At 36.0% G+C, this 11,042-nt stretch overlaps 1 protein-coding gene across 2 annotated transcripts; it reads left to right on the top strand.

Moving 5' to 3' along the window:
- The first annotated feature begins 1,669 nt into the window (after positions 1-1,669).
- On the top strand, positions 1,670-9,479 carry LOC108453346 (5'-3' exoribonuclease 3-like). Of its 2 annotated transcripts, none has more exons than XM_017751395.2 (23): positions 1,670-2,136; positions 2,237-2,339; positions 2,457-2,533; positions 2,712-2,903; positions 3,007-3,126; positions 3,270-3,332; positions 3,539-3,685; positions 3,773-3,937; positions 4,075-4,152; positions 4,249-4,335; positions 4,863-5,129; positions 5,331-5,426; positions 5,799-5,894; positions 5,980-6,050; positions 6,284-6,412; positions 6,491-6,567; positions 6,661-6,701; positions 6,811-6,885; positions 7,012-7,169; positions 7,272-7,376; positions 7,478-7,553; positions 8,079-8,188; positions 8,321-9,479. In XM_017751395.2, the coding sequence occupies exons 1-23, from the start codon at positions 1,933-1,935 to the stop codon at positions 9,084-9,086; spliced, it is 3,303 nt and encodes a 1,100-aa protein (XP_017606884.1). In that variant the 5' UTR covers positions 1,670-1,932; the 3' UTR covers positions 9,087-9,479. The 2 variants fall into 2 exon arrangements, with proteins under 2 accessions (XP_017606884.1, XP_017606883.1); XM_017751394.2 differs by having other exon boundaries at positions 7,260-7,376.
- Positions 9,480-11,042: the final 1,563 nt, after the last annotated feature.

Below are 11,042 nucleotides of genomic sequence, written 5' to 3'. Positions count from 1 at the left end.
CTCATTTATTCTCACCTTTATTGTTTCTTTTATTTAAAAAATAATTATTTAATATTTATTAATTATGTATATCCTTTACTATCATTTTATATTTTTATTTATTAAAATTTAAACATAAACAATCCAATATATATTTTAAATATTTACATTATAGTATAGTATATTTATAATTTCTTATTATATAAAGGCATAATTGTAAAAAATACCTTCAACGTTTAAGAATTTTTCATTTTGTGCTCTTTAACTTTTTTTATTGATACTCTCAATGTAACAATTTTCTGTAAATCAAGTTAATTTTAACAGGAAATATTAATTGACCGTTAGTTAAATGTGACATGTCAAATTGAAGATGATGTGTCAAAAAAGAATTAAATATAAAATTAGAAAAATAAATAATCTGAAGAAAAAAACCCAAATCGGGAAATTCCTACAAACTTTTAAATAAATAACATGAGGCTTAAACAAATTTACATCTCTACTAAACTCAAATATCCATTCCAAATAAAAAACCCCAATTACCAATATGCATTCATCATCATCATTTTAATAAAATATCATAAGATGTATAAGAATCATAAAATCTACCTAGGGTAGCTAAAACAGAAAGAGGTGCTCCAGAAGCACCATACTCCAAAAATACTTGTATTACATTTTGCTGATTTTTTTAAAATGGGTAAATTAATTCATACATATTAGATTAATGAGTAAATTAAAAAATAGGTCTATGTACTTTAAAGAGGTATACATAGCATGCTATATATAACTGTCTAACTATTTTGTCGGTCACGCCAATTTTTAATAATAAAAATGAATGGAGTTTTTAACAGAAATAATTAGTTTTTAACAATAAAAATGAGATTATTTTACTCATTTTTCGAGTAAAGAGGACAAAATACAATTTAATTCATAATACATTGGTCTCCATGATACTTTTTCCTTTAACTAACCGACCAAAATCTCAATAAATTTTGCTAGAAAAAAAGACTTTGATGGATGCCCCTTTTTCTCGTCCAATAGAAATGTTACAATACATACAAAAATAGATAAATGAAGAAAAGGGACATCTTGACCCAATTATCCCTTTTTTATATCCCCAGGCTTTGAAATATTGTCCGTTAAGCAGTTATTCAAGTCCTCAACAACTAAAGTAATTGTCTTCTGATAAGAGTTTTGTCTATTGTACTCTGTTGAGAATTAATGTTTCTTGAGCCGTTACCCAATAGGCTTGGTTCACAAAGCCAGAAGTATCTTGATTAGTGCACCTACAAGATTTGAGAAAATTATTTATTATTTAGTGTAGAATAATTATAAAATTACCTAAACATGGAGGACTCGAACCACCAACATGAGACATATAGGTCATTTGTTTGCAGTCATGGTACTGCTTACTTGCATGGGTCACCACCAACTAAGGCTCTCCCAAGTTTATGAATTAAGCTTATTTAATAGCCACTCATGACATATTAACTTTACATTTGATTGTTAAAGAATTCATCTATTAACATTTTAAAAATTTCTATCAAAAGAATTGATCTCTCTCAATACTAAAAAAAGACAAAAATATTCATTCATTACTATTTTTTTCTAGTCTGGTCGAGTTAATTCTTTACACCAATTTAAATGGATATAAATGATACCATTAGCAAAATTCCAAACTTACCTTACCCATGCGTGAGTGCACAAAGACCTGTAACTATTCTGACTAGCAGATTGGCAAATCAATAAGGGTATAACTGTCCATTCACATTATTTTTGTGCCCTAAACCCGACGGTTTGCGAAACATACATTAGCAGAAGCTATAAAGAAAAATCGAAGCTATCCAAATTGTTTTCTTCTTCCCCATTTTTCTCGAATTTAGGGGTTAGGGTTTCCTCATTGGTGTTCGATTTTATTAGAGATCCGCGAGAGGTTGGAATTGCAAACGATTGGAAATGGGAGTGCCAGCGTTCTACAGGTGGTTAGCGGAGAAGTATCCGCTGATTGTGGTGGACGTTATCGAGGAAGAACCGGTGGTGATCGAAGGTGTCTCCATTCCGGTGGATACTAGTAAACCCAATCCAAATAAACTTGAGTACGATAATCTTTATCTCGACATGAACGGGATTATTCATCCTTGTTTCCACCCCGAAGACAGGGTAACCCTCTTGACACATGCATTTTCCATAGTTTCTTCTTTCTTCCTTCCTCGGAATTTTTAGAACCAATGTAATTTGGCTTGTTCGATGTCTCATGCAGCCTTCACCAACAACTTTTGATGAAGTTTTTCAATGCATATTTGATTACATTGATAGATTGTTTGTCATGGTCCGTCCTCGAAAGCTTTTGTATATGGCTATTGGTAAGTGGTGCTTGTCTTAGGTTGAAAGATAAAGTGTATTTATATGCTTGACATGCAGATATCGTGTACTTATGTTTATCTGATAATACTGTCATTTCTTTCTGGAAACTGTGGTAGATGGCGTTGCCCCTCGGGCTAAAATGAACCAACAGCGATCTAGGCGTTTTAGAGCAGCAAAAGATGCTGCAGAGGCGGTATGTATATATTTGTGTTGATTCCGGTACCAATTTGAATAGTGGATGAAATGTTAGGTCATCAAGATATTGTTGGTACTGATATTTCATTTTCTCCACACTTTAATGATAGAAATTGTTGCAAGAAAAGAAGACAATTTGGTTGGTAATTCTGTTCTTGTTAATCTTGCTTTTGCAGGCAGCTGAAGAAGCACGACTTCGAGAGGAGTTTGAGAGGGAGGGCAGAAGGCTTCCTCCTAAAGAGGAATCACAGCTTGTTGATTCGAATGTTATTACACCTGGCACTCCATTTATGGCTGTTCTATCAATTGCTTTGCAGTATTATATCCACCTCAGATTAAATTACGATCCCGGATGGAAAAACATCAAGGTAGTATCAGTGTTATGGTTCCTTGTCTTTTATGTGTTATTCTTTGCTTTCTCTTGACATGGTGGAGAGTTTTAGCATTTCTCTTACTTTCTTCTTTTTGAAGGTTATTCTATCTGATGCAAACGTTCCTGGTGAAGGAGAACATAAAATTATGTCATATATACGGCTCCAAAGGAACCTTCCTGGTTTTGATCCAAACACACGCCATTGCCTATATGGTTTGGTATATTTCTCCTTCAATATTTTCATTTCTAAGTTTCAAATTAAAAATAAAAATAAAAATTTAAGCATGTGTTCTGTTTATTTTCTTTGGCCTACTTTAGTGGACTAAGATCATGCACTCTGCTTATTGTTGAAATACAACAGGATGCTGATTTAATTATGTTGGCCTTGGCCACTCATGAAGTTCACTTTTCAATCCTTCGAGAGGTTCGTTTATTTTACTTTGCAAAATAATATCTATAATCTAGTTTTCTTTCATTTTGTAACTTCTACCTGAGGTTGGCTATTTTACTTGTTTGTAGGTATAAGTAGATGTTAACATTTAAATGAATTTTCTTCGAAGGATGTTTTATCATTCTATTATCATGTTCCCTCTTGGCCCAAAAGTAACAGGGTTTATGAAATATTTTCAGATTGTCTTCACCCCTGGGCAAGATAAATGCTTCATATGTGGTCAGATGGGGCATATAGCGGCAAATTGTGAAGGAAAGGCAAAGAGGAAGGAAGGAGAATTTGATGAGAAAGCTGATGGAAAAGCTGTGGCCAGAAAGCCATATCAGGTTACTTTGCAATTGAATTTACAGTTGGAATTATTATAATGAATTCTTTGGAAAAATTAGAACTTGTTATTTGCTTCATCTTTGCAGTTCCTGAACATATGGACCCTTAGGGAGTATCTGGAATATGAGATGAGAATCCCCAATCCTCCTTTTGAAATTGACTTGGAACGCGTTGTGGATGATTTTATATTCATATGCTTCTTTGTTGGCAATGATTTCTTACCTCATATGCCTACACTCGAGATTCGTGAGGTTTGTATGTTGTTGAAGTAATTATTCTACTGTTGGGTTGTATTTTTATATTGTGATTTTGAATGTAACTTTAGGGTTATTATATGAAGCCAAGGTTTTAATTGAAAGCCTTCCCCTTTTCAATTTGTTAATTTCAGGGTGCTATCAACTTGTTAATGGCAGTATACAAGAAGGAATTTAGATCATTTGGTGGTTATTTGACTGATGGAAGCAAGGTGCCTGTGATCTTATTTGTGATGGCCACTTATTATTCCAGTCATCAAATTTCATCTGGTAAAGTAAAGCTTTTGACTGTATGATTTTTATTTCAGCCTAATTTGAGCAGGGTAGAGCATTTTATCCAAGCTGTGGGGTCCTATGAAGATAAAATATTCAACAAAAGAGCACGGTTGCATCAGGTTTGTTTGAGTTTAGGATCAATGTGATTCTCTTTAACTTAAACAAAAAATTAGTTTGTATTTAGCTTTTATCTGTGATCCAAATTATTCTGGAAAACTTGCAAATGGTCTTGTTTCATTTTTCATGTAAAAAAGGTTGGGTCTTACCTTGTGAGTCAGTAGTCTCTTTCTATTTCATTCTGCATGTGGTATTCATTATGTGTTCAATCCTCTTTCAGTGCTTGTGCAAGAGATTTACACTATCATGATTTGAACCATGAAAGGAGACTTGTCTAGTACTCTTTGGTGGCAAGATTACCTTTTATGTAATTGAATAACTTCCTGAGTTAAGGATGTAGACCTTATGCTGTTTTCTCTTTTAGTTGTTTTATAATTTTAGGCCATTGATCTATATGGGTATATATGCAACTCAAATTAACCATCTGACTTGAGGATCCCTGGAATGAATGTATTACACATGAATTCTACTCATCCTTTAAGCTGGTAAAGAATTCAGTACTAATTTGTTCTATGCCGGTTTCATACAGCGTCAAGCAGAAAGAATCAAACGAGAAAAAGCACAAGCTAGAAGAGGAGATGATGCGCAGCCTCAAGTTCAACCTGATTCTCTGGTTCCAGTTGCTAGATTTCATGGTTCCCGTCTTGCCTCAGGCCCTACTCCTGTGCCATTTCAGCAAACAGTGGAGTCTAATGGTAATGGATCCTCTAGTCGCCCACATAAAGTGCGACGTTTATCCTCGGGGGCCAATATTGGTGCTGCTATCGTCGAAGCAGAAGATAGTATTGAAACAGATGTATGTTTTCCTGCTTCAGGAGAGGCAATTTAATATAGTTCTGACTCCTTCAGCCATTCTTTAGGACTCATATTCCATGGGCTAACCTATGATTTGGTATGAGCCTTGCAGGCGAGGAGTTAAGAGAGTATTAATTATCCTGCTATATATTTTTACCTGATGACACTTACTATACTGTTTCTTTCTTCCCATTGGCATCAGGTGCATGAGAACAAAGAAGAATTGAAAGCAAAACTTAAGGAGTTGATCCGTGACAAATCTGATGTTTTTAACTCCAGTAATCACGAGGAAGATAAGGTTTGAATATGTTCTTAAGTAATTTATGATTTTTTTTTTTAATAATGCAGTTTCTACGAATATTTTGGGCATAGACAGTAGGATTGGGAACTCTGCTTTCATTTTTTTTGGGATTCAGTTTTCAAAACATAGATTGTCCCACTCTTATCTCAAACAAGTTAAAAATAATAATCCATATTGATTTGTCATCATATGCAACATTCAATGGGCTTTACCTAATACTTGCAACTTTTTGGCAGTTGAGACCGGCATGCTTAGACACAGCATGCCACCTTAATACAAAAAAAGCTGCTGTTTCTTTCTCTTATTAGCTCACAATGTTTTTGCCATTTTATTCCATGACTTTAATATTTAGCTGCTTGCTCTTGTCAGATTAAACTGGGAGAGCCAGGGTGGAAAGAAAGGTATTATCAAGAAAAGTTTTCAGCAAAAACTCCAGAAGAAATGGAAGAAATACGAAAAGATGTTGTAAGTTTGTGGATCTCTTTGAGGGTGTTGTCTATTGTATTTTTGAATTATTTCTTTAATAATCAGTGGAGCTTCATTTGTGTAGGTTTTGAAGTTCACTGAAGGTCTATGTTGGGTCATGCATTATTACTATGAAGGTGTTTGTTCTTGGAGGTGGTGAGTTTTTTTTACATTCTTACTTTCCTATTACTGGTTGTTCTTGGAGATTGTGGATGTTATTATTAGTGCATAGAATCGGTCATCTTATTCCTTTTTGGTTTTTACCTGAGTTGATTTTTTAGGCCTGATTTTGCTTTGTTTTGGTGAGACTGGTCTGTTAATCAGAATATCGTCATTCTGCTGTAATAGACATTATTTCACTGTTCTGTCATTGAACTTTTTTGTTTCAGGTTTTATCCTTACCATTATGCACCTTTTGCATCTGATCTGAAGGATCTTGGCCAGCTTGATATTCAGTTTGAGTTGGGCTCCCCCTTCAAACCATTCAATCAGTTACTGGGGGTTTTTCCTGCTGCAAGGTACTGTTACTTGTTTCTGCTTTGTTCTCCATCTAAATTTTTGAGCCAGTATGGTACTATAATATATTTAATTTGCAGTTCCCATGCCCTTCCCGAACAATATAGGAAGTTGATGACTGATCCAAATTCACCCATTATTGATTTTTATCCTACCGGTATGCAACTTTGCTAAACAAACATGCATCATATGTTTTTGTTCTTAACTTCTTCCATAAGATCCATAAACTTGAACTTGCTCTCTCTATCAGATTTTGAAGTTGACATGAATGGCAAGCGGTATTCTTGGCAGGTAGGTTTACCGTTTACTTTCATTTGGTTTAGTTTCATATGCCAATTGGTTTATAGAAATTCTCTTTTCCAGAAGTGGAAAGTTGATCTATTTGTTGTTCTTTATGAAGGGTATTGCAAAATTGCCTTTCATTGATGAAGAGCGACTTCTTGCTGAGGTTGCAAAAATAGAACACACTTTGACGGTATGGCTCTTTGTTGAAGTCATCATTTCATGTGTCCCTTGCACTCTTTCTTCCTTTGGTTTAGAATCTATATTCTCTCACTGAATTTTGTTTTAGCTGCCTCTTAAATGCTACAATCTTATGCAGGAGGAAGAAGCACAGAGAAACAGTACAATGTGTGACATGCTTTTTGTGGCTGCATCACACCGCCTCTCTGAACAAATCTTTTCTCTTGACAGTCGTTGTAAACAATTGCCAGAAAGGCAACGGATTGAAGTCAAGGAGGAAGTCAAACCTGATTTGAGGTGGGATATAATTTAGAATTCAGTCTGCCTTGACTATTTTCCATGCTAGTTGAATTTAAGACACGTCCCACTTTTTTCTGATTTATTTAGGTATGAATGCAGTGATGGGATGAATGGTTACATATCCCCTTGTGCTGGAGATACACAGCCTCCTGTATTCAGGTCTCCAATCAAGGACATGGAAGATATTTTGGCCAATGAAGTCATGTAGGCTTTAATTATTGATGCTTTACGTATTTATTGATCATATGCATGGGGCAGGTCTTTAAATGAAGATACCTTAACTATCTTGCATGCCTGCTTTACAGATGTTGTATATATAGACTTCCAAGAGCTCATAAGCATATAACCCGTCCTCCACCAGGAGTTGCATTCCCTCCTAAGGTATGTTCTGCTTAGTAATGTTGTATCACCTTTAATTTGATCTACTTTTGCCTGTTCTGTGTCATCTCAACTTAGCTTGTGCTTGACTCATTGAAGTTATCTGGATATGGTAGCTGACCAAATATTGTACCCATAGCTAATTTTCTGAATTTGTAAATATGAGAAGTGACCAATTAAAGCAGTAGACTTTAGTTTAATCCTGCCAACTTATATTCCTCGTGAAGTTTCTTGCTTGCCAAACTCAAGGACGTCTAGATGGCATTGTTGGGGCCTTTTATGAAAAAATAGTTTCCACTTGCTTACGTACAATATCCTCAAAAGGTCATGCCAGAAGCAAATTTTTAGTATGAAACTATACTAAGCTTGTTCTATCCACTAAAACACACCAGAAAGGAGGAAAAAGAAGTTGGGATAATTAATGTATTGAGTGGGCTTGCCTTTAACAAAAGGAGTAAAAAAAATGCTTCTCTTTATAGATTTAGTCAAATGACTTCTGCTGATAGTTTTCAATATTGTGCTTCACAGATGGTGCAGTTCAGCGATTTAAAACCTGCACCTGCGTTATGGCATGAAGATTCTGGGAGGAGACCTTGGGAAAATGGGAGGCAGCCTGCTGGAGGTCATCAAATGGATAGGTCAGTGTTCAAAAGATAATATATTTATCTTTGTTTCTGAAGTTCCCTTTTTCCTTGCCACAGTGCTTGTCATTCAGTGCGAGAAACCATTTACTTCCGTGTTGACCATATGTTTTTACCTTCTCATTTCAGGCATAACTCTTCTGGATCTGTTTCTGGCCAGGATGCATCACACAGACTTATTACTAATAGCTTACAGTTGAAGATGGATCGTAACGGGTTTGGCAATAATATACATGCTTCATCATATGCCATTGCTCCCTATAACCCATCAGTCAATTCCCATGCAAATTATGGGTATCATAACCAGGGGCAGCCTAGAATAGTACCTCCTAGACAAGATTATCCTGGTGCAGGTTACCCATATTCTCAGAATCCTCCATCACGTCATCCAAATTCCCAAGGCTACCATCACTACCAAATAAATAACGAAGAAGCTGCCAATAACATGCACTACCCTCCAAGACATTATCAGGATGGTCGGGCAAGGCACATTCCTATGGCACAAATGTCAGCAGAGGCTGATCTGTATCCTTCTCATCCAGGTGGTTATGACAGCAGCCGTAGGTACCAGGCACCTGAAAACAGTAGTTATCAGCAGTGGGGTGGTAGAATGGCTCCGCAGGCCAACCAAACTGTTTCTGGAGGGTATGGCTTATATCAACAAGGTGGAGTGAACCAGGGTGTTTATAGGGGCCGTGACCAGCAGCAACAAAGAGGTAACCAATCGTATCATCATCATCAGAGAGGAGATTATGAAGAAAGAGGAAGCCAGCCACATAGGGGCAGTCAACAGTATTATGGCAGCAACCAACAGCATGGGGGTAGCCAACAACAGAGAGGAAACCCATATTCTGCACTAGACAGGAGAGGTCATTGGAGGCCCCCCAACCACTAAAGCTCCTCTTAACTCATTTGATGTTTGAATTGTTGTATACTACTTGTTCGAGTGGCTAGGGGTTTCCTTGTGGGTAAAAGATAAGTCCTTCGTTGTTGGGCATTATGTAACGTGGGTTTATTTTCTTGATTTGTTTGCGTTAGTTTTATTGCATAAGATGGTCGCTTCTCCCCCCCTCTTTTCTGTCTTCTATTAGATTACATATTTTGAAGGTGGCCATAAGGTAGTCTTTTGATTTTTTTTTCTGATCTCCTATCAACTTTTGAAGTGACATTTTACCAATTAATGACTTAAAAAAACAATAATGTCTTGTATATCAAGCATTTTTTTTTCTGTTATAAGGAAATGTTTGAACATGAACGTTGCAATCTACATAGCTTTGATTGTTGGAAATGGTTAAACATGATGTATGTGGTCACTTTTCATCTCGTTAGAGGGTAAAATTGTTATATTTTTAAAGTAAATTATGCGGCTTGATTTTTGTGGTGAACTTGTTCAAACATGTTTAGTATAAAGTGATCAAAATGACTGGATTTATGTTTTAAATAATTAAACCGATTTAATGGGCAGAGATCCAAACCACATCATTTAAGAAAAGAAAGCAAGTAATGTTATTATCTTGTTAATGAAACTTAACAGGAAATGTGGTAAAAGCTCATGATTGTTCCTTTTTGTGTTAATTAGTTTAAAGATTCAAGTACGAGGACACAATCATGTATGTATGTCTGTCTTAACCGAATCATTATTTAAACCCTCCACTCTTAATGATTTCATCTCAACTCTCATCATCTTTCACTCTTTCCAATTTTTCTTTTTCTCCCCCCACCCCAACTTTTTCAGATAATTTGTTTTGCTTTCCCTACTGTTCGTTTCTTTGACTTGCTTTTTGGATTGGTCCATGTACGGAGGATAAAAACTATGAATTTTAGCTTGTTAGGACCACAAATTCCTTGCCTTTGGAATGCCTAAAAACATAGTACTTGTTCTGCATTAGACAAACTTACCTAATCAATGAATGATCATAGCTTTGTTAATAAGGCCGCCAAAGAACATGAATAAACATACTACCCATGCCCGGCTCCAGCGCCTCCACTTTATTTCGCCATTCTTTTTAGCTTTTAAATTTTAATGGCGGATTTTGATATCAACACAGTGAAAGTGTATGAGTATATGGGCCCCACAAATGTTCAAGTCTTGGGTTAAAGACACTTTTTAAGGGTTCTTTTATGGGACAAATGAGGGTCACTGTTCATCATTCACCTTGCCTTTTAAAACTTTCCATGTACATTCATCCATGGATTTGCTTACTTCAGATCATTCATAGTAAACAAGCAATATACATATCCCATATATATTCACAGTTAAAAGTAGAATAAACAAAACTACATAGGAGAACACAAGTGAAGTGAAGCGCACAGATACAAATGATTTGGGCACATGGATAAACACACCCTTTTCATAACCTCGAACTTTTTAATGTCTTCACAATGAATCACACACATGATAGCCCGAGGGTATCTGGAAAGTGGCAAAGCCAAAACCTCCGAGAGAGAGAGACTACAAATTCACACAATGTTGCCTCAGAGTGAAAGATCGATGAAGCAGTGAAACCCTACAATAAACACCATACCCTTCTAGCCAGTTCTTTCTCTGATCTGCAATGAAACTCTTTCATCGTTTCCGCAAGTTCCTTATGCGGCTCTTATTTTCTTCCCTTCCTTGTGGTGGACCTTCTAGCACCTCAACTATGGCTGCCAAGCAAAATAACTGCTGCGACAGGTTCGATCCACCCAAGACTTCATGCAGCTCTTATTACTCTTCTCACTCCCATTACACTGAGGCCATTGCTGACTGCATTGAGTTCTTCAACAAGTCATCGCAAGAAGGGATTTATGATGGTCGAAAATCTGATGTTTTTGTTTAATCATCATATTTTTAATTTTGGCTGCTGCTGCT

This window comes from Gossypium arboreum, chromosome 5 (assembly GCF_025698485.1).
Source record: "Gossypium arboreum isolate Shixiya-1 chromosome 5, ASM2569848v2, whole genome shotgun sequence".
In the NCBI taxonomy this organism is placed as follows: domain Eukaryota; kingdom Viridiplantae; phylum Streptophyta; class Magnoliopsida; order Malvales; family Malvaceae; genus Gossypium; species Gossypium arboreum.
Note: the sequence above shows the minus strand (reverse complement) of the source record. Positions and strands in the feature narration are given on the sequence as shown.

Excerpts from the sequence above, each read along its gene's own strand:
- LOC108453346 (XM_017751394.2), top strand. The coding sequence starts at position 1,933 with ATGGGAGTGCCAGCGTTCTACAGGTGGTTAGCGGAGAAGTATCCGCTG. Across the intron at positions 2,534-2,711 it reads CAAAAGATGCTGCAGAGGCG|GCAGCTGAAGAAGCACGACT; the intron begins GTATGTATATAT and ends TTGCTTTTGCAG. Across the intron at positions 3,686-3,772 it reads TGGCCAGAAAGCCATATCAG|TTCCTGAACATATGGACCCT; the intron begins GTTACTTTGCAA and ends TCATCTTTGCAG.